Below are 26,589 nucleotides of genomic sequence, written 5' to 3'. Positions count from 1 at the left end.
AGTGGGGGAAGGGCCAGAAAGACCGATGGAACAGAACAGAAATTTATGTTATTACGCAGACGGCACTTTTAAGCAGCGGAAGAAGTTAGGTTATTAAGCTGGGTTGGGAGAACCCATTTGGGAAGTAAAGACAAACCCTTACCTCACATGATAACCAACTATACAGTTGAGTTAGAGTAGATATTTAAATATAGGAAATAAAACTTAATATGCCAGAAGAAAACTCAGAAAACAATTTAACAGTAATCTTTAGTTATGGGGGGAGGGAGTCATTTTACTACACCCAGAAGTAGCAAAGGAAGTATTTGACAAGTTAGACCATGTGAAGTTTTAAAAAAATTTGATGATAAAAAAACTAAAAGGGCGAATGATAGATTGCTTTTAAAAATGTTTATAGCACATATGGTGAAGTGTTGGTATAGATGTATTTAAAAATTTTTTTTTAATGTTTTTATTTATTTTAGAGAGAGAAAGGCAGAACGTGAGCAGGGGGAGGGCAGAGAGAGGGGGAGACACAGAATCCGAAGCAGGCTCCAGGCTCCGAGCTGTCAGCACAGAGCCCGACGCGGGGCTCGAACTCACAAACCGTGAGATCATGACCTGAGCGGAAGTCGGACGCTTAACCGACTGAGCCGCCCAGGCGCCCAATTTTTAATATGTAAAGGTAAATAGGGCAGCATAAAGATAAATGGACAGTGTACACAGGGTGAACTAGAAATAGTCACCTCAATAGTGAGGTCATAAAAATAACAGCAGCAAGGTTTTTTTTTTTTTTTCTTCCTATCAGATTGGCAAAGATTAAAAAGAATAACACTGTCCGTGCTGATGAGGTAGAAGGAAATGCTGTTGGTCAGGGTATAAATTGATGGATTCTTTTTGGAAATGCATTTGTCAATATCTATTAGAGTGTGAAATGCACACTGCTTTTGAGGCAGCACATGATAATACGTCTTAAAGAGCTAACAGGATGAATAGGCGAATATAAATATACGAGGATATTTTAAAGCGTTGTTTATAATGGCATGAGATTGGAAACAGTCTGCATGTCTTTCGCTAGGATGTTGGTTCAATAAATTGTGGTACATTTTCTAGAATGACTATGCAGTCCTCAGAAGAGGTGAGGTTGATCTTTATTAATTGACATCACAAAATGATGATAATAAAACAAAGAGGAAGCAGGTTGCAGAAGAGTGTGCAGCACACAGAGACCCCATTTCTGTGGGAGAAAAGAGTGTGTGTGTTCAACATATGTATTAAAAAATACAGAAAGAGGTTCACTGAAATGTTGAGGAGAGTTATTTCTAGGAAGTAATATTACTGGGAACCTTTCGTTTTCTTTATATCATCTGTATTTAAGTTTCTTTAATGTTTATTTATTTTTGAGAGAGAGAGACAGAGACAGAGAGAGTGCAAGTGAGGGAGGGGCAGAGAGAGAGGGAGACATAGAGTCTGAAGCAGGCTCCAGGTTCCAGCTGTCAGCACAGAGCCCGACACGGGTTTCGAACCCATTAACTGTGAGATCATGACCTGAGCCGAAGTCGACACGTAACTGCCATAAGTTGCCCCATGATTATTTCTTTAAAAATTATTTTGATTATTTTTTGTTTAAATACAGATGATGGGTGCCTAGGTGGCTCAGTCGGTTAAGCGTCCAACTTCAGCTCAGGTCATAATCTCATGGTTCCTGGGTTCGAGCCGCGTTGGGCTCTGTGCTGACAGCTGGAGCCTGGAGCCTGCTTTGGATTCTGCCTCTCCCTCTCTCTCTGTCCCTCCGCCGTCTGCACTCTGTCTCTGTCTTTTTCTCTCTTTCTCTCAAAAATAAATAAACGTTTAAAGAAATACGTATTTTAATTTTTTTTAACGTTTATTCATTTTTGAGAGACAGAGACAGAGCTCATGCAGGGGAGGGGCAGAGAGAGAAGGAGACACAGAGTCAGAGGCAGGCTCCAGGCTCTGAGCTGTCAGCACAGAGCGTGATGCGGGACTCGAACCCACCAACTGCAATATCATGACCTGAGCCAAAGTCAGACCCTTAACCGACTGAGCCACTCAGGTGCCCCAAGAAATATATTGAAAAAAAAAAAAAGAAAAGAAAGAATGATATATAGTCATAGTCAGAAAAAAATTTTCTCTATTTAAATATATATACATTATGTATATAAATAAGTAATGTAATATAAATATATAAATATAAATATATAAAAATATATATACATTATGTAATATAATTTTATACTATAATACCATATATAACATTTATATGCTATGTATGGTATATTATATTACAATGTTATGTATTATATATCATATTATATATAATGTTATATATAATTATAACAATATTATATATAATGTTATATATAATTATAACAATATTGTATAATGTATTTTATAATATATACTTTACATTGTATATAATATATATTATAATGTATGATTATATAACATGTTGTAATATATGTAATATAATTTTATATTATAATATACATATACATTGTAGGGGAAGAAATATGGTGCTATAAGCTCTGCATTCTTTATTTTTTTGTAAATATTTGTGGAGTGCTGGTTATGTATCCGGCAAACACATTTAATCTTTCCCAGTAACCTTTGAAGTAGGTATCATTCTCAGAGTCTCCATTTTACAGAGAGAGGTTAAGTAACTCTCCCAACGTCACACAGCTAAGGAATAGCACACGTGGGACTTGAACCCAGGTAGTCTAGTTCCAGAACCCATGCCCTTGGCCGCTCTGCCGTCCTGTGAGGTAGGCATGATGATCTCCATATTAGAGAGCATGAAATGTACATTCCAAGGGGAGGAATTACTTGTCCAAGGCCACACACACAGCTCATCCAGGATGGGTAGGTTACAAACCCAGATTCCAGGCTGCCTCCCAGATCTGACGCTGGTCCTTTGCTGCCGGTCTGCATCTAGGGAAAACCAGAAAGAATGGAGGCCTCTGCCGCCGTCAGTGGGCGGGCAGGGGCTTTCTCTGGTCCCGGAGTGCCCCCTGCTGGTAGCAGGTCAAACAGCAGGGTCCTGGGCCCAGCGTGGGGCCCCAGGGGGCAGACACAGGGCTGAGCCTCTTCCCACGCTCGCTCTCCAGTTCTCCGTGGACATTGACTCTGAGCTGGTGGAGGACCTGCCAGCGGAGATCGAGCTATGGCTGGTGCTTGTGGCCGTGAGTGCCGGGCTGCTGCTTCTGGGGCTGATCATCCTCTTGCTCTGGAAGGTGAGGACCCCAGACCACCACTGGGACTTCCACTCTGGGACCTCCCACCAGCAGACCCTCGCCAGCCCTCCCTTCACCCCATTCCTCACGTCTCCCCCACCCTTCCCCCATGTCATCCCCACCTTTCTCCCCAGCTGCCAGTCGCACCCCCTGTCCCATCCTGACCTCACTCACCAGGATATTCCTGCCTGGCTAATGGGGGGGGGACCTGCAAGCTGGAAAGGAGAAGCCAGGAAGCTCTGGCTTCCGGCCACACCACCAAGCTGGGGCTGGGGCCGGGGGCCTAGGCATCCGGGCTCCGCAGCCCTAAGCCCCCGCCCATGAGTGCTGCTGGCAAGGACCCCCCAGCTCCCCCTGATGGCCCATCCCCACCTCCTCCCCTCCGCAGTGCGGCTTCTTCAAGCGAGCCCGCACTCGCGCCCTGTATGAAGCTAAGAGGCAGAAGGCGGAAATGAAGAGCCAGCCGTCAGAGACAGAGAGGCTGACCGACGACTACTGAGGGGGGCAGTCCCCCGCCCCCCGGCCCACCCGGGTAACGCGGCCTCCGGGCCCTCTTCCCTGAGCCTCGCAGCTGGCCGGGGCCTCTGACTCTGTCCTATCCGCTCCTCCTCCCCATGGGCCCTCTCTGCACTTCACTCTGTCCCCAGCACCACCCCTAAAAGCAGGCCACTGGTCTCCCTCCACTCCCTGGGAGAGCTCATCGTGTCTTCTCACTGCCTCCCCTGAAGACTTGGGGTCCCAAGAGGGGGCCGTAAAATGCTCCCCGTGCCCCTTGGCTTTCTGGGAAAGCTTTCTTGGAAAAGGAGCAAGGCCAAGGCGAGGCCCCATCTCTAGGCCACACAGCAAACTTCCGGAGTGAGTCTACACCTCCTGAGAAGGACGGGACTAGTAGAGTCCTTCTCCTGGGAACTAGTACTTTTCCTCCTTGGAGCCCCCCCGCCCCAACGGCATGGTCAGGGGAGACCACCACCCATCCTGGCCCTCTCATCAACAATCTCAGTGCCCCACCTCTGTCTCCATCTGCCTCCCTTCTCCTCTCTGCCCTCCTCAGCTCCTCCTTCCTCTGGGGCGTGGGGTGGGCAACCTCGCCCTCCCTGTCACGGTGCAGGGAGATGGCATGTGTTTGGGTCAGGGGGTCCCGGCTTTGAGGGCCTCTGGGTGGGGGGAGGAAGCGGCTGGGCACAACTTCCTGCGGCCCGGATTGCTGGTTCGCTGATACCCTTCCTCTTCTCCACCCCCCACCCCAATGCAGTGCGACTTCTTTAAGCGGACCCGCTATTACCGGATCATGCCCAAGTACCACGCGGTGCGGATCCGGGAGGAGGAGCGCTATCCGCCTCCAGGGAGCACCGTGCCTACCAAGAAGCACTGGGTCACCAGCTGGCAGAGTCGGGACCGATACTACTGATGTCCTCCCCGATCCCACCCCTGCTCCCCCTGGTGCCCCCTTCTATTTATCATAAGTTATGCCCCAGACGGTCCACAGGGGCCACTGCCTTTGGCTGGCAGCAGCAGACTCAGGCACACACACCTCTTCGAGCACGCGCGTGGGCTATCTGGCCACGGGCTCCCCGCAGGAGGGCCGGGGTCGCGGGCCCTGCAGCGCCAAGCTCACCGCAGCCCTGGGCCCTGGACACACGCGGGCCCCCCTGCTTGTGGCCTGTGCTTGTGCACCACGGCTGGCGCGTGGACATGCGTGGCCCTGCCTCTGCCTGTGCCAAAACGAAGCCAAAGGGCCTCCACCAGAGCCAGGAGGAAAATGCCCCCGCTGTGGTGACACCTCCCCCATGCACACTGGACCCATCTTGAGCCATAGTCACTGGATTGACTCTGCTATTAAGTCTAAAACTACTGACAGGGAGCGGTGCGCCGGGCCCCCAGCAGCAGCTCCCGGCACCCATGCCAGAGGGCGCGGGGGCCTGCCTCAGGTTGCCCACCGTGGCGTTTGCAGGACTGGGCGTGCTCAGACCCAAGAGCAGAGTGAGCTAGAAGGAAGGCCCCCGAGATGGCTTTCCTTCACGGACCTCTGTGAAGCCTCTCTCCTCGGCCACGGCCCGCACTGGCGAGGAGAGCAGTCTGGAGGAACAAAGACGGACAAAAGCCGCTGGCCAGCTCGACACGTGGCGGCGGGACTGCCCTGGGAACTCAGTGGAATGCTCAGCAGAGGAGGGGACCAGTCCTGGGCCAAGGAGATGTTGGACGTAGAGAGGAGATCCCACTTCTTACCCACCACTACCGCGCAGGCCTCTGAAGGCCTGGAGAGACCATCCCCCCCCACCGCAACGCACGCAAGGTCACAGAGGGAGCGACACTTGAATGTAGAACAGGGAGGGAGCCCTGGCCCTGCCCCCTGGGCAGAACCTATTCTGCCCTCACTGACCATGGGGAGGGGACCTAGAAGGAGAGTTCTTGGCTGTCCTTGGCTTTCTCAGAGCCAACCTAGCTCTGCCTCCTCCCCGGTGGGTAGGTCCTGAGGCCCAGTCTAGAAGTTGAGGCCGATTCCAGGGAACCTCTCCTGACCCCTGCCTCTTGGCGGTTCCCTTTTCCAGTCCCTGTCCCCTTCCATGGTACTGTAGCGGGAGGCTCCCTCCCCCTCCTTGTGCCTTCTTTGTATATAGGCTTCTCAGGCGACCAATAAACAGCTCCCAGTTTTTATGCACTGCATCGGCCTCCATTCACCCCCACCCTGTACCAACCCCAGTTCGGTCTGTTGGATAGCAATGTCATCTAGCTGACCCCTGGGCGGACAAAGCCAGGTGCAGGGAGGGATCTTAGAGGTGGGGAGGGGGACATGCCAGCCCCTGCTCTCAGTGATGTCCTGGTCTAAGGGATGCTCGTGGACATATAACTGAGATCCAGAACCTGAAGTCAGGGAGAGGACCCGAGTAGACTGAAGAGAATCCCAAACGGCTTCTTGGTGCACAGTGTGCCGGCCCTGGGGGAGGAGGAGGGAGGGAGAGGTGGTGATGTGCAGGGTCCGGAAGAGGCAGAAAGCTACTCTGCTGTATAGAAACAGGTAGTCCTGGATGCTGGTGCAGGGAGGCTGAGTGCAAGGGCGCAGAGCCAAGAACCTTCATCCAGTGGCTGGATTCAGATAAGAGCCTGCTTTTCTGCTGCAACTGCACCCAAACCCCCGCCCCTAGGCACCATGTTGAGTAGATCAGAGGGCGAGCCAGGGACCCAAGACTGGAAAGATGGAAAGGTCCTAGTATCTATTGCGCAGACTCTGGGCAGGGGTACCTGCAGTCCTAGTCTGTGGCCACTGCTCCAGGGCTGCTTCGGTACTGAGCCCCCTTGGCCCACGTTATTGGGCCAAGCCCTCCCTAAGGCCCCCTTTCCATACGAGCCTGGGAGGACTGGGAGGACGGAGCTTTCCCCATGACTTCTTTGTCCTAAATTGTGGTTTGGGTCCTTCCGTCCATCGTCCTCAAAGCTATGGCCTTTGGAAGACTTCCCCGGAGGCTGAAAATTACTACTCAGTGAAGCCTAGAGGCAGATCCTCTACTCAGCCGCTCTGAGAGCCCACAAACCCAGGCTTTTCTCCCAGGACCCCCTGCTGATGTCTGCCTGGGTGTCTCTCAGCCTGCCTCACTGACTGCCTCTCACTTTCTGGGCTGGGATTGCCCCTTTCCGGGATGACTGACAGTGGAAGCTCCACTTCCTCCAGGAAAACCCCAGCCACTACCCAAAGCTCTCAGAACCAATAATAATCGGAACCCCCAGTTCATTTTCCAAAACCTGGGTTATTCGCTCAGTCGGGAGTAACACCACGCGTGGGGTGGCAAAGTCCAGCTGCAGAGCTCAGTCCGGCTCACTCCTGTCTTTTGCAGACACTTTCTACTTATGAAAAAAGGTGGGATCTAGGGATCTACACTTTCCTCTGGCCACCTTCACAGGCTCAGCCCCCAGTCTCATATGTGTGTGTGTGTGTGTGTGTGTGTGTGTGTGTGTGTATGACAGACTGTTTATGCTTGGATGAGAACACAGTCTCTCCCTCTGTCTCTGTCTCTCTCTGTCTCTGTCTCTCTCTCACACACACACACACACCATAGTGTAAGTAGTCATTTTCAGGACTGGTGCTACACTTTTATGAAAGAAACATCATGGTAGAGAGGCGGCAATACCCACTTTATATAAAAGGGTCCTTGATCATGTCAAGCTTCGGGAGCTCCTTGGAGTTGTAGCACCTCCAAACTGTTCCCCAAGAGGGTCTCAGCTTTTGTGTCACAAAAAGGACCCATAAGGTGATTCTCCCCCTCTGGGCACAAGGTTGGATGGCACTTCCTGGTTGGATGAGGTCATGTGACTAATATTGGCCAGTGAGTTGTGAGCAGAAGGGAAGCGGATTGATTCTGGGCTGAGAGAGTTAATTGCTGGGCGAGGCCCTCCCGGGCTTTCCCTCCTCTGCTGCTGCTGCTGCTGTAGAAGCCTGGATTGAGAGCCCCCCTCCCCGCCCCCCACCAACCTGCATTGTATATATAGTGGGAAATCTGGGCATGGTGTGGGTGGAGGTTACCTCAGCATCACCTAAACCTAGCTTGACCACACCATGCCACTCCCCTTATCACCCTGCAGCAAGCTTTGCAGACCTAAGCACAGAGGCCACATTACAGAAGTCCAGCACTTTGGGGCGCCTGGGTGGCTCAGTCGGTTAAGCGTCCGACTTCGGCTCAGGTCATGATCTCGCGGTCCGTGAGTTCGAGCCCCGCGTCGGGCTCTGTGCTGACAGCTCAGAGCCTGGAGCCTGTTTCAGATTCTGTGTCTCCCTCTCTCTCTGACCCTCCCCCATTCATGCTCTGTCTCTCTCTGTCTCAAAAATAAATAAACGTCAAAAAAAAAATTCAGAAGTCCAGCACTAACGAGAGGATCACGGGAAATCTCTCTCCTACACCTAGCCTCAGGGCTTACGGCCTTCTCATTATTACTTAAATTTTGACAGTAATAGCTGCTATTTACCGATTATTTACTATGTGCCAGGCCCAGGGCCGGGCTTTTTTTTTTTTTTAATTTTTTTTAACGTTTATTTATTTTTGAGACAGAGAGAGACAGAGCATGAACGGGGGAGGGTCAGAGAGAGAGGGAGACACAGAATCGGAAGCAGGCTCCAGGCTCTGGGCCATCAGCCCAGAGCCCGACGCGGGGCTTGAACTCATGGACCGCGAGATCGTGACCTGAGCTGAAGTCGGACGCTTAACTGACTGAGCCATCCAGGCGCCCCCAGGGCCGGGCTTTTTACATGTAGTATGCCATATACTCTTCCTGGCATCTTGAGGACTGCACTCACCAACATCATCAATGATGTAATTGCCAGCTGGAAGGATGTTTCGTTGTTCCTCCCTGGTGCCTTTGTGGCATGTCTCCGTGGTGACCCCAATTCTATTTTCACATTCTTTTCCCTTCTGTGTGCCAGGTGCTATACCTGGGGCTGGAGATCGAGCAGTGAATTACACAGACACAGACATCCCTGCCCTCCTGAAGCTTCAAGTCTAGTGGCGGAGACAGAGGAGTCAGCCGACGATTTCCACTCAGTGTGATAAGACCCAAATAGTGCTAAGGTTGGGAGGTCCAAGGAGCCCTTGGAGGGAACCCATAACCCAGCCTGGTAGGGTCAGAGACTTGAAGAAGGAGCAGGTGGTGAGAAAAAAGAATGATCTCGGCAGAAGAGACAGCCTTTGTAACGTCTTGGAGATTGGAGGCTGGTTCAAGGCAGTAGATGATTATGGCTGGGAGTGGAGCAGGGGAATATGGAGAGATGAACCTGGAGAGTTAAGCCAAAGCACATCATGCAGCAGCGGGAAAGGCGCCAGTAAGAAGTAGAGGGCCACTGAAAGGCCGTGAGCAAGGGAGGTAACAAGTTCATGGCCAGCTCAGTTGGAAGAGCATGGGACTCTTGATCTCTGGGCGGTGAGTTTGAGCCCCGTGTTGGGTGCAGAGGTGACTTCAATAAATAAAACTAAAAAAACAAACAAAAACAACAACAGAAAACAAGTTCAGATTTGCATTTGAGAAGGATCCCTGAGCCTCAGTTTCCTCATTTATATAATGGGGATAATAATAGCACAATCGAGCCATCTGGAGAATTAAATAAAATAACGCATGCAAACCGTGCCCAGCACATAGGTTATTATTCGTTCAGCTAAGAGTCCCTGCCATTGTGAAGCCTTCCACATAGCTCGGTGGTGACTGTAATACATTGTTATATAGCAACTACTTACTTCTTAAGCAGGTACCTCCCAAACTGAGAAATGAAACCATCAAGGGGAAAGACTACGTCTTTATTCTTTCTGTGTTTCCTGTTCCCAGCACAAAGCCCAGAGCCTATTGGGCACTTGGTCAGTGGGGCCCAAGAACACAGTGAAAGAGTGAAAACATCAAAGGGGCAAGGCGGGGTCAGGACGTACCACCACGAGAGGGGGCGCCAAGTTCTTATGAGAGCTCAGGGCTACTGGGGAAGGGAGGGCTCCCCAATCCCCAGCACAGATCACCTGCCAGGACCTTTCTCTAAGGAAGCCCAGTGCGAAGATGGTCGCTTTCTCAAGTCAAATGAGTAGAGAATAATAAAATAAGTGTTTTGTAAACTGCACTCATAGCGCCGATGCTAGCGGCTGCCTCCGCTGCCGCCAGTCGTTAGGGTTTTGACTCTGGGTGTCGCCTTTTCCCGAGCCGCTTGGATCTTTGTGGAAGCGGGTGGGGGCAAATCTGTACGAGGGGTGAGCATGGGCTTGCATCTTGATCCCGAAGTTTGCAAACATTTCCAGTCTAAGTCACTGTCATCCGGCCTGGGAACCCACCAGACCGTCCCCCTCGGGGAGCGCAGATGCGGATCCGGGCGGGTGAAACAGGTCCCTTTGGGAGGGAAGGGATTCGTTGAAAACTATCCGGATAATTTCAGGGGAGGCGAGCGAAGGAGATTCGGGGAGAGCGCGGGAAGGGAAGTGGAAAGGAGGAATAACGGACCTCTGGGGAGGCAGGGGTTAAGCGGGGCTTGGCCCGGAGGAGGAAAGGGCGGAACCAACGCTCGGGGGGGCGGGCCCTCGGTGCGACCCAAGAAAACAACGGGCCTCGCCGAGCAGAGACGGGTTAAGGGGGCGGGTCCAGGGGAAGCCACGTGCCGAGGCAAGAGGCGATTGGCTCTGCCGGGGTTGTTTGTGAGCGGCCATTGGCGACGTCAGGGCACCTCGACGAGCCGATTGGCCGGGGCTTGGAGGACTGCCGGGACCGGGGCGGGGAGGAGACCGCGGGCCCCAGTCCCTGGGCCGGGCTGGGCCGCCGCTAGAGCCAGCGCTGCCCGCGGAGGGACTGGAGCCCGAGCCCGAGCAGCGGCCGCTGCCGCCGCCGCCGCCGCCGCCATGCGCTGGGTCCGCGCGCTGCTGAAAAATGCGTCCCTGGCAGGGGCGCCCAAGTACATCGAACACTTCAGCAAGTTCTCCCCGTCCCCGCTGTCCATGAAGCAGTTTCTGGACTTCGGTACGGAGTGCGCGGGGGGCGGCTGGCCGCGGGGGCCCGCGGGGCGCCGGGGGGCGGTAAGTGAAGAAGCCCTGGTCTTGAAGGATCAATGCGGAGGAGAAGAAAGGCCCTGCGTGACAGCGAAGGGTTGCTTGGAAGGGTACCAGGCAGGAAAGGGTTAAGGGGGGGGGGGCGTGCTGGCCCTGAAAGGGTTAAGGTGCCCTGGGGAAGAGCTCTGGACTAGGTCGTTAATGGGAAGTGGGAGCACTGACAAGGAGGGGTCCAGTGTCTTGCTGGGCTTTGCGATAGGTCTTGGAGTAAGAGGCAATGAGGCGATGATGTTAGGGCAGGAAGGGAGTGGCATATATCCAGACAGAAAGGGTTAACGGTGGTTGCCCTAGTGGCTCAAAGGGTAGGAGTTGGAGAGGAAATAGGGCGGGGATGCTGGTGGCAGTAACAAGGCAGGATTGGGAGGTGCAACCATCTGGAAGAAGACCTGGGCTGGGCTGGGCACCCTGGGGTCAGGTGGGACCCAGGCTCTTTCAGAAAGTGTCAACAGGAGGGAGGTCGCTGGTCCCTATACCTCTACCCGCTGAAGGAGCTGGCCCCCAGCTGTCCCAGTGGGCAAGGACACTTGAAGAGCAAATCTGTTTGGGCCTGGCTCCCTGTCCCCAACCGGGCCAAGGCCTGGGGCACCATGAGGTGGAGTCAGGAGGCTTGCAGCCTTGGCTGTCCCTAGGTTTCTGGGCCAGGATCACCCACCAGCAGCGCCCTGGGGGTGCCTCTGGAGCAGAAGCAAAGCTGTGCCAGTGTGGCGACTGAAACAGGCATTGTGTGGGCCCTGTCTGTCTACATGTATTTCCGTGGTGCCAGCTGGGGATTAGGAGGGGATGCCCAGGTCTCTCAAGAGTTGAAGAGACAGTGCCTGGCTCAAGTTACAGCTGCGTCACCGATGGGAGGGGGTGGGGAGGTGGCAGCCAGGACACAGGGCCCCTGTTCCCCAGGACTTGTCTGCCTGTCCCCCTGCCCTGTTCGAGCTGTCCCCGTGTAGGAAAGCCTCCTGGGCCCATTCCCAGCCACCAGCAGTTGTCCGGTCCAAACTAGACCCCAGTTATAGAAATGGGCTAGGTGGGGCTCATAGTAGGGTTGGGTCCACTTGCAGTACAGTGGGGGAAACAGATCTTCAGAAGGACGGTGACATGCCCTTGGTGGCAGAGTTGGGAGCAGAACTTAGACTCGAGCCTAGGTCTTCTGACCCTAGGCCATGGCCTTAGTCTATCACTTGGTCTTCATCTTGAAGCCAGACCAAGGACCAAGGTATTTGGGTTCCCAAGCCTGGGCCCTGTTTGCCCCACAGGCAGGCATTAATGCAGGAGCAACTCTACAGTGGTCATCAAGACCAGCCTAGGTGAGGACAGACTGGGCCCACAATGACGCTGGGCCCCTGCAGCTGCGATGGACCAGGCTTAGCTCCCCTCGGCCATTTCCAGCCCCGGGAAGGGGTGGTTTTCCCTGGCTCCTCTGCCCACCTGGATCAGCCCCAGCCCACCCCCTCCACTCTGCAGTTGGAGCTTCTGCTAAGTGAGACAGAAAGACACAAAGTGAGGTCGCTTAGGCCAGAGGCGGCTCCAAGAGTGCCTGGGAGTGGCCCTGTCCCCTGTGGTAGAAGACAAGCAGGGGTCAGTGGGGGCTGGGGAGAGGACGCAAGCTTGAAGAGGGTTCGGAGGGGTGGTATGGAGGTGAGAACAGTGCAGGGGCTTAGGAGAGCTGCTTTGCTTTGTGCCCCTGGTCACTTCTCTGCACTCTCAGGAAATGAAGGATTTTTTTCCACCTGACCCTGAGATGATCAGTGGCTCCAGTGGTTTGCAGCTGGGTGGGCTCCTCTCTCTCTCTCTCTCCCTCTAGGGTCCAGCAATGCCTGTGAGAAAACCTCATTCACCTTCCTGAGGCAGGAGCTGCCCGTGCGCCTGGCCAACATCATGAAAGAGATTAACCTGCTTCCCGACCGGGTGCTGAGCACGCCCTCGGTACAGCTGGTCCAGAGCTGGTGAGACCCCTGGCCACTCCCACTCCACTGCCCATGCCGCTGCCAGATGCCCCTGGGCTCAGAGATGGAGTCTTTGTGCTTCCAGCAGCCTTGAGGGAGGTGGGGACAGTGGGGAAGCACAGAGACTCCAAGAGGCTAGAAAGTTGCCCAAGGTCAAGTGGAATGCGAGGCCAAGATAAAGCTCCTAGCCTCCATGCCTGTGGGCCATCCCTATACTTAACCACTCTCCTTCCTCTGGAAACCCAGGATCCCCCTGGGAAATCGTTCTCGCAGCCAAAACCCAAACCAAGCTCATGTCGCCATTCGCCACTGGCCCTGGTTCTGAAAAGCCAGCACCTACCGGGTAACGTTTATCTGGGGCAACATTGTAGGGCCAGGGCAACAGAAAGAAACGAATTTTCAGATTATGTAATCCAAGCTACAAGCCAGACTGTTTTGGATGTTGGGAAACGCTCAGACCCAGGCATAGTACCTACCCCCAAGAACTTTGGAGGGGCAAGGCCCAAAAGTTGTAGCAGTAGCAGAGGGAAATCCTCAGCAAAGGTCACTCTAGAACTCTGTCCCAGGTTAAGTAACTGGATGGCATCAATCAATGGCCAGTCACGTGAAGAACAAGCAGGAGTTTGTAAGGGGCACGAAAGTGGTTAATCATTGTTGGTCTTTGGTGGTACCTGTGCAGAAGCCCTTTGCTAGCTCTTCTGGCAATGGTGTGATGTGGCTGTGGATCCCTGTTGGATTCAGGAGCATGGGTCCACACCTGCTGTGAGCCCAGGGCCATGCTGGGTACGGGAAAACAGCAGCAGCAACTGCCCTCAGGGAGCCTGTGATCTGGTAGGGAGCAGAGTGGGTAAATTAAGAGCTCCACAGGTAGTGGTGGGAACAATGAGCTGCTGAAGAGTTACTTTTACTTAAGAACCAAAATATTAAAAAAACATTTTAACGTTGGTTCATTTTTGAGAGACCGAGAGAAGGGGCAGAGAGAGGGAGGCACAGAATCCCAAGCAGGCTCCAGGCTCCGAGCCGTCAGCACAGAACCCGACGCGGGGCTCGAACTCACACACCGCGAGATCATGACCTGAGCCGAAGTCGACGCTCAACCGACTGAGCCACCCAGGCGCCCCCAAGAACCAAAATATTATTCAAAAGTAACATCGGTTAGGTTTTTCTCCTCATTGTAGAAGTATAACATGTCCACTTTTACATCTGGAAAACACGAAAAAGCAGCTAGAAGAGAATGCCAGCCCACCCCGTACCCAAATACCCTCCACCCCGTAACCAAACACTGGTAGCGTTTCATAAGGTTTTATTGGTGCCTTTCCAGCATTTTTGCTACGCATGGATAGGCATACGCAGGACTTTCTCCAATTTAATGAGACACAGTAAGGAAAGCGTTTTGTGCACAAGGCCAGGCACATCGAAGGTGCACACTGAGTCAGAAAGTTGTGGGGAAGGGGCACCTGCCTGGGTGGCTCAGCGTATTGGGCGACTCTTGATTTCGGCTCAGGTCATGATCTCGGTTCAGGGGTTTCGGCCCCGCACAGGCCTCTGCGCTGGTGGCACAGAGCCTACTTGGGATTCTCGCTTTCCCTCTCTCTTTCTGCCCCTCTCCCTCGCATGCACATGCTCTCCCTCTCTCTCAAAATTAACAAACGTTTAGAAAAAGAAGCAGAAAGTTGCGGGGAAGTTGAAATGGACGCGTAGCAGAGGCAATACATCCCTGGGCCTTATAGGGTGCCTCCGTGAGCCTAGAACTAGAAGGAAGGGAAGGGCATTCCAGGCCTTGGAACTGCCAGTGCCAAGGTGTAGAGGCAGGCCTCTGAGACCTCACTCTGTGCCTGTAGTGCTTTGGATACAAGCTGTGAAGGGGGATTGGGGGGGAGGGCAGAAACTGGTCTTCCTATAGCCCCACTAGGTCACCCCTCACTGGGCCCTGTCCCTCTGAGGTGCAGGACATCTGAGCCAGCCGGCATTTCCCACCATGGGGCGTGTGGAAGTCGCAGGGAGGAGACAGAAGGTGCCATCTGGTCCCCCGCTCCTCCTCCGGCTCTGCCCGGCTGACTGGCTGACTGCCTCTCCAGCAGGTCCCTGACTCCAAGACAGGCCCTCTCGTGCCCCTCCCGGGACGCCATGTTCCTAGGAGAGCCGGAGGATGTATGTCAGGGTGTAGGGGAGCAGGGAGCTGCTGAACTGCCCGTGACGCCCCCAGGCTCCTGCCCAGGCCATTCCTGAAAATGAATTGCACATGGGCGGGCTTGGCCTGGCTTTTCTTCCCCAAAAGCTTGGAAGTGGCGTCCAGCAACAGAAGGTGGGAGCGGAGTTAGACAAGAGAGAACCCCTCCCGGTGGATGATTTAACTCGCAGGAGAGCAGGCGACGGGATCGCTAGAGTGAGTGTCCCAGTGCACTGAAGAGAAGCCTGCTGAGGTTTTTTTCCCAGAGAATGGGCATCGGCCGCAGCAAGAGAAGCTGAAGTCTGAGGGGAGGAAGGACTTTCCGATGGGGACGAGGTGGCTGCCTGTGAGAGAGTGCATACCTCTTCCAGGAGCTTGGATGCAGAGGTGGAGGTGGGCAGGGTTCGCACGACAGCAGGGGGACAACATACCAAGGAGCCTGGCAGGAGGGCCACTGTCCTCAGAGTCTGATGGGTAGGGAGGAAAATCCGTCCCTTGGGAAATGGGAGAGGCCTGTACAAATGCGATCAGAGGCAGTGGTGCTAAGATGTGGCAATAGCTAGCGAGTTTCTCAGCTGCTGAGAGAGTCTAGGCAAGGGCGGAGGGTCAATGTGGACAAGCTGAGCATTCCTGGTTTTAAATAAGCCTGATAAATTGTTTCAACCAGACAGACCTGGTGCAGAGGGTGCCTGTTTTGGAAGCGACTGGAAGAGAGTAGAAAGCCCTGGTCGTTGGTGTCGGTGTCAGCACACTTGACTTTGAGGCTTGGCTTTGCTGCTTGCTGGACCCTTCACCCTTGGCAAGGCTCTGGCCTCCCTGAGCCTCGGCTTCCTCCCCCGTAAAATGGGGATCCATCCCGCTTCTAAGGGCAGATGCCACCGTTAGATGCCCCGAGCTCCGGGGCGGCAGTCCCTCCAGGCCAAAGATCTGTGACTGTGGCCGAGGTTCTCTTAGACAATGTGGTAATAATAGTGATGGCAATGACCAAAGCAAACAGACCCAGAGGGCCTGCTGTGCATCAGGAACTAGGCATGTCCGTGTGTTCCCGCACTTAGTGCTCCCGACCGCCCGAGGAAGGAGGCCTTGTTTTTATCTCCATTTCATAGATGAGCAGGCTGAGGTTCAGAGAGGTGAAGACACAGGTGTGCGATCACTCAGGCTGCTGGTGAGAGAGCCGGGACTCCAGCGGCGGCCGTGTGACCTGGTGGCTGCGTTCATGAGGGGAGGGGAAGAGTGCTGTGTTTGGCCGGGGGGGGGGGGGGGGGGGGGGGGGGGGGGGGCAGCGATGTGGATCAGAGGTTTCCACACTCACGAAGCGAGTCCTCCACAGACAGTAGGGCTCCCCTTATCGGAACGTGTGCCGCCTAGGGATGCTGAGCACAGAGCAGGAGAGAAAGCCAGCCCAAGGAGGAGGGCGTGGCGCTGGTAGGCGTGTGCTTCCAGAAGGTAGGGGGTGAAGTGAGGTTAAGAATCTCCTGCCACCAAGGGGTGGCAGGGAAAGGGGCCGGGGGCCGTATGGCCAGCACCTTCTCATGAACCTCCCTTGCCCGTCAGTGAGGTGTAGACCCCGCACCCCAACCCTACAGGAACCACGGCCCTTGAGAACCCAGGGCCCGCCGTACCCCAGGCATGGGGCTGGGGCTGGGGCCAAATCGTCACCGACCCCCTCACCCACTCCTTCCAGGATCAGAGTTGAGACTGAGAACCTCAGAGTGCTATTGCCGTGAACCCCACTTTATAGCCGGGGACCTGAGCGGCTCAGCGGCTTCTGTAGCCCCAGGACCCGAGTCTTCCCGGCTCAGGGACTGCACCCAGCACCCCTCCACAGAGCAGCTTCCTTCTGGACGATGCAGGACAGGTCTGCCACCTCCCCCTCCTCAAATGGCCACGGCCTCGTTCACACTTCTTATTCCCAGCGGCTGTGGACGTTACTGCATGGTGTGCGCTCGCCCCCTCCACCTCGCCACACATTCCGCCACCCCCACCCCTCCCCCGCCTCCCAAATCCAGAGCTCTGGGCAGGCTAGAAGGCCCCAGAAGGCAGGCGCCCCCGGGGCCTGATTTGCTGAGGTCGGCAGGCCCAGGCCTTCCCTAGGGCAGCTGTGTCGGGCCCCCGCTGCCGGCTGGGCCTGCTCTGTCCGGCCATGGGTTTGGGGGGGCGGATAAACCTGGAAGTGAAGTGGCGTGCCTGTCGTTGCACCACCGCTTTCGGGCCTCCCGGGTCCGAGCCCAGTTCTTTTCTCCAGCCCTCGGAGCGGGGGGCAGCACGGGAGCCAGCGAGCCTCACTCCTTCCCCGGTGCCTCTCCCTTTAGGACCCAATCGTGACATCCGGTGCAGCAGACCTTGCAAGCCTTCAGGCGGGGGCCGGGGTCCTCTGGGAAAATCCTTCCCATCCTCTCCTCTCCCCTCCCGAGAGTCCACCGGGGAGGACTACTCCCCGGAAGGAAAGGCCCTGCGAGGCAGGCTGGCAGGGGTTCTAACCCAGGGGTTCTGGGCTCCACTCCCCAGCTGGTTTCCTCCCCCTCCTCTCTTCTACCTACCCCAGCCTTGCACCCTTGCAGGTGTTCTCCCCAGATCCCCTTGCCCTCCCAGAATCCTGAGCGTGAAGCTTATCCTGGGCATGGCGGTGAGGGGGCGGAACAGGGATCTGGCGGCACACAGCCTGCGAGAGAGAGAGAGAGAGAGAGGCCCTGCTCTGCACGGTAGCCCCCTCATCTGTGGAATGGGTGCAGCAGGAGCACCTAGCTCCCAGGTTAACGCGGAGGCTAACGTAGGGGAGCAGGCAAGCACAGGGCCGAGCCCTGTCCGAGCCTGGCCCCCTGGAAATGCCGGCCGCCATCACATCGGCCCCAGCACTGTGAGGACCCGTGTAGGTGGCGGGCAGCTGGCCACACGGTGTGGACTTGGAGTCAGACAGACGTGGATTTGAAGCCCAGCGCGACATTTAAACCTCCACTCGTGACAAGGACGCACATCTAGAGAGTGCTCACCGTGTGCTAGGCGCCGGGCCAATGGTCACGTTTGACCCTCACTGAAAGGTAGCAATGGCCGTAGGTACAAGACCCTCCGTTTTCCTGAGGCGGAAACTCAGGCCCAGAGAGGCTGCACGACTTACACAGGCAACACAGCCACGAAGTGGGAAAGCTGGGACGGCGACTCAGTAGAGCCAGCCCCCAAGCCAGCTCTCCCACTCTCTCTTCCGCTGTCTGAAGCAAGAGAGGGAAGACCGCGGTTGGTAGGTGAAGGGGGAAGGGTATTCTGCACAGAGGGACCCGCGGGGACACGGAGGTGAGCATTTTGAGCAGACGGCCCTACGGGGTGGCAAGAGTGCCCGAGGCTTGAGTCTTCTCTTACACCACCTCCCAGCTGTACAGCTGCTTCAGGCCTCAGTTGAGGAACCTGTGAAACGGGGCTAATTCCTGCTCGTCATACCTGTCAAGGTCAAAGCACTGTGAACAAAGGAATGCTCCTGCTGTGGAGGGGCCTCTCCTAGAGACTGTTGGGCCCCACAGCCCTCTGCCCCAGGCAGCCCCTTCCTGCTGGCTAGAAGCATTTCTCCCGGAGAGAGGCTCTGCTTGGTGGCCTTCCCCAGGAGAACAGCCTGTGGACTGGGCATGTCAGCCGGGGCACAGCGGGGGTCCCGGCTCACAGGGGCTCTAGGTTGACTCAGGCTCTGGGTTGATACCCTCTGCTGCCACGGGTGGGCCTGACTCCCTTTCACCGGCCGGTCCCCTGCTGCCCCGAGTTCAGGACTTCCTAACACTCCCCCGGTTACCTAGCTCTTTTGTAGATCCTGAGGAAATTGGCCTCCCAACGAGGCCTGCGGATGGGAGCAGCAGGCGGCCACGTACCCCTGTCGGGCCTGTGGAGTGGAGTGAGCTTTCCTGGCTCGCTGGGGGCTCCAGCCCCACCCATGGCCAGGGCCGGGCCTGCCTGCCCCACTCCTGTGTCCTTCCCACCTGCCCTTCAAAATCCACTCCCCTGGGCAGACTGCACGGCTCCTGTGCCCAGCCCAGAGTGTTAGGCTATAATCCTCACTGAGCCTGGGCTCCGACATGCCCCGGGCTGGCCAGCCGTGCCCCGTGGGATGAAACAGCAACCCGACGGGTCAGATGTTACAGTCGGTTTCCGTGAAGGGGCGCTCAGGGAGGTTAAGTGACTTGCTCCAGCCTCCTCTCACTGCAGAATCTTGGTCCGTAATCCATGAGGCCCCGGGCGTGGGATGATCTCCAGTGCCCTCCTGAGACTGCCATTCTTAGATCCCAAAGCAAAGGTGCTATATGGGGGACCAGCAAATGAGAGATGCTCTTGCATAACTTACTGTGTTGTCAGGGAGATTCGCATACAGATGAAACGCATTGGGAAAAAGTGTGGTGCGGCCTGTCGACCAGTGCCGTCCGGGTGCCGCCCGCCGTAGGGGCGGGGCAGGCATGGGGCCAGCTGTCAGGTGGGAAGGGGGGCCGGGCCAGGCCTGGCCTGGAGCTGAGGCCATGTCCCCCCTCCCCCACTGCACACAGGTATGTCCAAAGTCTCCTGGACATCATGGAGTTCCTGGACAAAGACCCCGAGGACCATTGTACCCTGAGCCAGTGAGTGAGGGCCTCCACGGGGGGCAGGAGGGCAGGTGCAGGTGAGGGGGCTCGGGGTCACAACCCAGATGCAGAAATGCCAAGAGGATAGAAGAAATGACCTCTGTCCTCAAGGATATCTAGTCTGAGGGGGGAGTTGGCCCCTGGCCTCGGTGTCCCTGAGTCTGGTTGGGGGATCCGAGCCCCTGCCCGTGAAGAGTTCCCAGCTGTCAGACAGGCGGTGGGAGATTCAGGGCAGGCTTGGGAAGCAGTGGGGAAGGCACCGTGTGTCCGTCAGGTTGGGAAGCGTCGAGTGAATGAAGACTCGGGGAGAGGAGGTCAGAGGTGGGGAGGAGCCCGAGGGGGCCCCAGGGTTGGGACAGGGCGGGGGGCCGACAGCCGCCGTGCCCTGCAGGTTCACCGATGCCCTGATCACCATCCGGAACCGCCACAACGACGTGGTGCCCACCATGGCGCAGGGCGTGCTGGAGTACAAGGACACCTACGGCGACGACCCGGTCTCCAACCAGAACATCCAGTACTTTCTGGACCGCTTCTACCTCAGCCGCATCTCCATCCGCATGCTCATCAACCAGCACAGTGAGCGGGGGGCTGGGGGAGGTGGCTCAGGACCCGAAAGAGGGATCCTGGCTCCACGGCGGAGAAGGAACACGGCAGCAATGAGGCGTGTTGTTCTCCGTGTTTGTAGGATGCAAAATCATGTTCCCTCCCTACACACTGTCCCCTGTGGTATTCGTCAAAACCCTCTCTAGTACTTCCGGCAACAGTTGGCTGTTCCGAATCTCCCAGTCCCAAAGTATTCACTGTGACTGTTGAGAGATTGTAATCAGTTGAAAATCAAATGAGTTCCTCATGCTCAGAGCATTTCTGATGCGGGACGGGGAAAATCACTTTTGTAAGTGGTGTAGCAGAAGGAGGAAGAAATGTAATGTGGGCTGTGTGGGGGAGGAGGCTCTCTGAGCAGACTTCAGGTCTGCAAACAGTCCAGACGGGGAGGAGGTGTGGGGGGAGAGGTGTTAAGCGTAGGGGTGGAGTCAGAGAGCCCTGGGGGCAGAGGGGAGCCCCACGGACAGCACCCTTCCTTCTTGCCTACAGCCCTGATTTTTGACGGCAGCACCAACCCGGCCCACCCCAAACACATTGGTAGCATTGACCCCAACTGCAACGTCTCTGAGGTGGTGAAGGGTAAGCCGTCCCCGCCGTGCTGGCCCACACGGAGGAGCCCCAGAGACCCCCTTCAGGCCACCTGGCCCGAGGCTGAGCCACTCCCTGGCGGGTGGGGGCCTTGTCCCCTTGGGTGTAATGTTAGTGATGCCCACCCCCCCCCAAGCCAGTGCCAAGAGGGCCGGCTGCCTGCCGGCACCGCCCCATTCCCTAAATGGCCCTTCTCTTCTCTCAGATGCCTATGATATGGCCAAGCTCCTGTGTGACAAGTACTACATGGCCTCCCCTGACTTGGAGATCCAAGAGATCAATAGTGAGTGAACAAGGCCGTGTGTGTGTGTGTGTGTGTGTTTGTCTAAGGGCTCCAGAGTAGAAGGTGATATGGGAGAGTCAGGAAAAGAATTGGGGGGCGGGGGGGGAAGGAAAAGCACTGGATGGGGCAGAGGCAGAGCTAGTATTGACTTATTATTAGTAGTATCATTACTAATTTATATTAAGCACTTATTAGGCCGTAAACACCCCAGGCGAGGCACTCTGTTCTCGTGGAGGCTACGTTCTTGGTGCTGGGTGTTAGCCAGTGAACAAATAATAAACAAGCTAATTTCAGATGGTGACAAGTGATGGGGAGGAAGCAAGATGAGATCACATGACAGCGATGGCGAGGAGCGGTGTATTTGATAGGGTATCAATTTGGCTGCCCTTCCAGAATCCAGACAACAGTGGCTTAATTAAAAGAGAGGCTTCCCTCTCTCCAGCCCCTGGGGCAGAGCAGTCAGAGCTGGCCACCCACCCTGAGGTCTCAGTTCCAGCTGGAGAAGGGGAAGAAGATGTAGAAGGCAGGGCTCAGGGGGTGGACAGTCACTCCCCTAAGTCACCTGGCCATGCCCGGCTGCCAGGGAGCCTGGGAATTCAGTCTAGCTGGGCAGCCATGTGCCTGTTAAAACTTTGGGGGAGGGGGTGTCTATTACCAAAAGAGGAAGGCAAGAGGGGATACAAGAAGGTGGCTGCAAGGGTCCTACTTTGGATGGGGTGGTCAGGGACCAGCAGGACCAGTGAGTGGGCTGGGAGATGGGCGGGAAGGGGTTGGAGACAGAGGCCAGGGCACTCAGGGCCCATGGCCACAGACAGGAGCTGGGATTTTGGGTGCAGCTTCCCGGGAAGCCCATCGGAGGATTTGAAACACAGCGATGCCAGGGTCTCACTTACGTTGTGAAGATATTTAGAGGTTGGAGGGGGTGAGTGAGACCTCAGGAAGACCGGTTAGGAGGTCACTGCAGGAATCCATGGGAGGGCAAGGCAGCAGAGACGAAAAAAAGAGGGTAGATTTGATAAAAAGAAATAGAGAGGCCAGGACCTGCTGATGAATCAGGGGCATAGGAGAAAGGGCGATCAGGGATCTGGAAGTTTCTATACCCTTCCCCTCCCCCACCTGCTCCTTAGCTGCCCCCTACCTGGGTTCCAGAAACCTAGGTAGGTATTTCATGCCTGGAAGTCATGCTGCCCACATCCTTAAGGCCCAGTTCAAGTTCAGGTCCTTGGAAAAGCCTTCCTGCACCTCCTAGAAAACATGGTTAGGCACCCACCTACCTCTGTTTGAATTCCTTGGGGACAAAGATAGAAGGGCAGAGACAGGCTACTTTATCTCAGTATCCCTGGGGTCAAGTTCAGGGCCTGGCACATAGCTCTGGGTACCACACCCAATGTGAAAGTCAGTTGTGTGTTTGTCCAGACTTGAATTTCCAAGATGGTAGGGCTGAATTTTATTCAACTTCATGCCCCACTGCCCAGCGCAGGGCCTGGGATTCCTTCATTCCTTAATCCACCGCACACTTTTTGAGCTCCTGCTACAAAGCTCTGTGCCAGGTACCTGGAAAAGACACCAAGAAACTCTCCAGGCCAGAGCGATTCTTGAGGGGCAGAGTGCTGCTCTAAGAGTCATGTGCAGCAACTCTCCCCCCCCCCCCCACTGGATTAAAAAATCTCTCCAGGGGGCGCCGCTCGGTGGCTCAGTCAAACATCCAACTTCGGCCCAGGTCATGATCTCGCGGTTTGTGGGTTCGAGCCCCGCGTCGGGCTCTGTGCTGACAGCTCGGAGCCTGGAGCCTGCTTCGGATTCTGTGTCTCCCTCTCTCTCTGCCCCTCCCCCACTTGTGCTCTGTCTCTCTCTCTCGAAAATAAATAAACATTAAAAAAAAAAAAAAAAACTCCCAGGGATGCCGGTGTCCGGGTGAATGCTAGGAGGCTGGATATAGGATGGATAGATACTTCTTGAATGGATGGGTGGCTCGATAAACAGTGGATCAAGAGCACGATGGATCTGTACCCTCTGAATGCATGGATAACTGAGAAGGAGATGCGGAGTTGAGGGACAGTTGGACGGTTGAATGGACACTGGATGGGTAGTTGGAGGAATTCATAAATGTTGACCGTTAAACATCAGTGGTTGGATGGATGGATGAACAGATGGATGGACGGACATCTTATAATGGATGGATACCGTATGAATAGATGAACAATTGCCGGATGGGTGGCCCAGCAGATGGTTGGACGATAGATGGGTGGTTGAGTGCTGGGTCCTAGGTGCTGAGTGAATGAATGCAGAATGGTGACCTCTCGACAGTTTTCTGATCCTTGGTCTTGACTTTCCCCGCAGCCTCCAACTCCAAACAGCCAATTCACATGGTCTATGTCCCCTCCCACCTCTACCACATGCTTTTTGAACTCTTCAAGGTAAGGGGGCGGGGGATGGCCCTCCCTCTGTGGGGTTGGGGGTGGTTGGGCCAGGCTGCTCCCACTCATCACTTCCCCCTTTCCCGTCACAGAATGCCATGCGCGCAACTGTGGAAAGCCACGAGTCCAGCCTTGTCCTCCCACCTATCAAGGTCATGGTGGCCTTGGGTGAGGAAGATCTGTCCATCAAAGTATGTGGCTCTTGGTTTGGGGCCGGAGGACAGCGGGGTGGGAACTTCCCTCCCACCATGAGATGGGCTCAGAGAAGACCCTGGGGATGGGGACGACCAAGAGAGGGTCAGGGGTGTCAGGGTGTGGGCGGCGTGAGCACTGACGACATATCCGTCTCCCCCAGATGAGTGACCGGGGTGGGGGAGTCCCCCTGAGGAAGATCGAGCGACTCTTCAGCTACATGTACTCCACAGCCCCCACCCCCCAGCCAGGCACTGGAGGGACCCCGCTGGTGAGAAGGCTTCTCTCCAGTCCCCCCCACACGCCCCCACCTCCTACCTCCTAAAGAGTGCCTGTCTTTTCACCTCATCAAACAGTCACTGTCCCCATCACTTGCCTCCTCGATTCCCGTGGTCTTTGTTCTTGTATGGCTGTGTGTGGTGTCAGTCACCTTTCCCAGTCTGGGGAGTTGGGGTGCGGGGGAGGGCACCTCTCCCACTCCCTCCCCCCCCCCCAGCCTGTGGCTGCCTTCTGACCTGACCTGCAGGTATCTGTCTGTCACCTTTCCTCAACTCTCCCTCTCACACTAGGGCCCCACGAAGTTACTGCCTCTCTCTCTGCTCTGTTCACTCTCCAGTACCGCCCTGCCTTCCCAGCAGAGCAGGAGGTGTGGGAACGGGAGGGAGCCCTGGACCTGTCCAGACCCACTGGCTCCCAGGGCCGAGCTCCTCTGCCTCCCCTGCTTCCTACCAACCCCAGCTGAGACGGCTCAGCCTCTCTGGCTCCACCAGACCCATTTCCCTCACCCCTGGGGGCTCCTGGGAATCCCCTGGCCCTAACCCCAGCTCGGCACATGGGTCCCTGCAGCTCCAGGAGGCCCAGCACCAGCCTCCGCATCACGCTCCCTTGCTGCCCCCTTGTAGGCTGGCTTCGGGTACGGGCTCCCCATTTCCCGCCTCTATGCCAAGTACTTCCAGGGAGACCTGCAGCTCTTCTCCATGGAGGGCTTTGGGACCGATGCTGTCATCTACCTCAAGGTGAGGCTCCTAGACCGCAGGGCCCGGCTTGTGGGGTTTCCTGGCGTGTCGGCCTGCTGTTGGGTTTCTTCTCCATCCCCCCAGTCCTCTCCCCATTCCAGACCGAGAATCAGAGCAAAACTATAGTTCCCCAACCCCCAGGCATTCCCAACCCGGCAGGCAATTTAAGGAAGTCCACGGTCTATGACCAAGACCCCTGTTCTGGGGGTCTTTGACTTCTTACACCCAGGAGGAAGGGGCGTACCATAGAGAACTTGTCATTCAGCTCAGGAAGAGACTGAGGCCCAGCGTCCGTGACCCTGTTCAAGGTCACAGCCTACCCTCCCTCTGCCTCCCTGACCCTTTCAGTGAGCAGCCACCCTGAATGGGCAAGGCACAGAAGGGACAGGTCCTTTCGTGGGTCTTTGTGGGCCAGGGTCAGTTGTCTCAGCCAGTGTCTGGCACCTGGCTGGGCTGACTCAGACATGGTCATGTTCAGAGGCCACCACAACCCACCCGGGGGGAAAGGGCGATCTCCTGAGGAGTGGGTGAGGTGCTGGGAAGCGGGACGAGCTGACCCTAGTGCTCTCCAGGCCCTGTCCACGGACTCCGTGGAACGCCTGCCCGTCTACAACAAGTCAGCCTGGCGTCACTACCAGACCATCCAGGAGGCGGGCGACTGGTGTGTGCCCAGCACAGAGCCCAAGAACACGTCCACCTACCGTGTCAGCTAGGGGCCGCCTCGCTCCCCTGCACCTGAGAGGATGGACTGCTGTCTCTGGGACTGGCCACCACGGTGACCCGCCCCAGCCCCCCCCCCAGGTGGGGGGGAGGCTCTCCCTGATGACCAGCTTCTGTCTCTGTGGAAATCATGGTGACCAGTCCGTGGGGGGCCCCTAAGTGCCAATCTCTGTCTCCACGGAGACCCCTAAGTAGTCTCCCTGGTGTTCAGGCTCGGTGGGCGATGCCTGAGGACGGGGGACCGTCTCCATCCTGATGGGGTGTCCCAGAGCTGTTTCCATGGCAGTCCTCCTTCTGAGACCAGGGCTGCCACTTTGCTGCCAGGGGTCCTGGGTCCCCCTCACTGCCCTCCACGGCCCTGACCTTCCAAGTGGACACCCTGCTTGCCTTCTCCTCCTCCCCCAGCCCGTGCAGGCACCCTGGCCCTCGTCCAGCGTCAGCATTAGGAAGGAGCCGGGCGTCCCCAGGTGGAGAAAGGGGGTTGCACCCTTGGGCCCCTGGCTGGGGACCTGGTCCGACAGCGCCTCCCTCCACCCGGAGCTTTGAAGGTCAAGGTTAGGAGGCGGGAGTTCTCACCCAGGGCTCACCCTTAAAGTGGGAGACCCTGGGAGGCCCCAGAGATCAGGTGCCCTCAGCCAAGCTTCTCAGAGCCCCTCAGGCACCTCCCAAGCCCTCCCCTGGCATGTCCTCACATGCACACACCCACCTGCCGGCCCCACACCCACACGGTTCCACCTGAGCTCCAGACCCCACCTCCCACTGTGCCTGGACACGCAGGTGCTTGGGGTGGCTTTCTCCCTAGAATGCTCTATGTGCATAGCTAGTTTTATAGCCCCGAAAGCCCCCACCCTTCCCCTTAGCACACAGGGGGTTAAAGTTGTGTGTCCCTCCTAGTGGCTGTGATGATGACCGTGACATCCACAGTAAAGAGGAGATTGAATGAGACCGTGTCCTGGCTGCTTTCCTGGGCTGGGGGGGAAGGAGATCCACGTGCATAAACAACACACGCAGACACTGCGGTCCCTGTGACTACCGTATGACGCGCTCAGGACACCCAGCCCAGGGCATGACTCAGTGTCTACCACGAGCACAGCACCAGGCAAAGCCATCCGTTCAGAACGCCCGACAGTACAACGCCTGCTGACACCCCACCACACTCAGGGCCCAGCGCAGCCTCCCGACCCAGCCTGGGGCAGACAAAGGTCACTGGCACATCATAAGTGTTTATTGAAATAAATTGAGTACCACCCCCCCTTCACATGCAGGTGGGCACCCACATAGCTCC

At 56.0% G+C, this 26,589-nt stretch overlaps 2 protein-coding genes across 2 annotated transcripts in view; both read left to right on the top strand.

The window, feature by feature from the left end:
- ITGA3 (integrin subunit alpha 3) overlaps nucleotides 1–5,885 on the top strand; it is a 30,163-nt gene extending 24,278 nt beyond the window's left edge. The window contains exons 25-27 of the mRNA XM_049635859.1: nucleotides 3,105–3,230; nucleotides 3,619–3,762; nucleotides 4,483–5,885. Coding sequence (XP_049491816.1) covers nucleotides 3,105–3,230; nucleotides 3,619–3,729 — 237 coding nt within the window. The 3' untranslated portion in view covers nucleotides 3,730–3,762; nucleotides 4,483–5,885. The remainder of the gene's footprint in view (nucleotides 1–3,104; nucleotides 3,231–3,618; nucleotides 3,763–4,482) is intronic.
- Nucleotides 5,886–10,442: 4,557 nt separating this feature from the next.
- PDK2 (pyruvate dehydrogenase kinase 2) lies at nucleotides 10,443–26,247 on the top strand. Its single transcript, XM_049635858.1, has 11 exons — nucleotides 10,443–10,697; nucleotides 12,582–12,723; nucleotides 19,411–19,482; nucleotides 19,877–20,061; nucleotides 20,578–20,667; nucleotides 20,882–20,959; nucleotides 23,300–23,376; nucleotides 23,469–23,567; nucleotides 23,732–23,839; nucleotides 24,471–24,584; nucleotides 25,157–26,247. Exons 1-11 carry the CDS (start codon nucleotides 10,580–10,582, stop codon nucleotides 25,295–25,297), a joined length of 1,224 nt encoding a protein of 407 aa, XP_049491815.1. The 5' UTR covers nucleotides 10,443–10,579; the 3' UTR covers nucleotides 25,298–26,247.
- Nucleotides 26,248–26,589: the final 342 nt, after the last annotated feature.

This window comes from Panthera uncia, chromosome E1, assembly GCF_023721935.1.
Source record: "Panthera uncia isolate 11264 chromosome E1, Puncia_PCG_1.0, whole genome shotgun sequence".
In the NCBI taxonomy this organism is placed as follows: Eukaryota; Metazoa; Chordata; class Mammalia; order Carnivora; family Felidae; genus Panthera; species Panthera uncia.
This window is presented reverse-complemented; position numbering and strand designations above follow the sequence as displayed.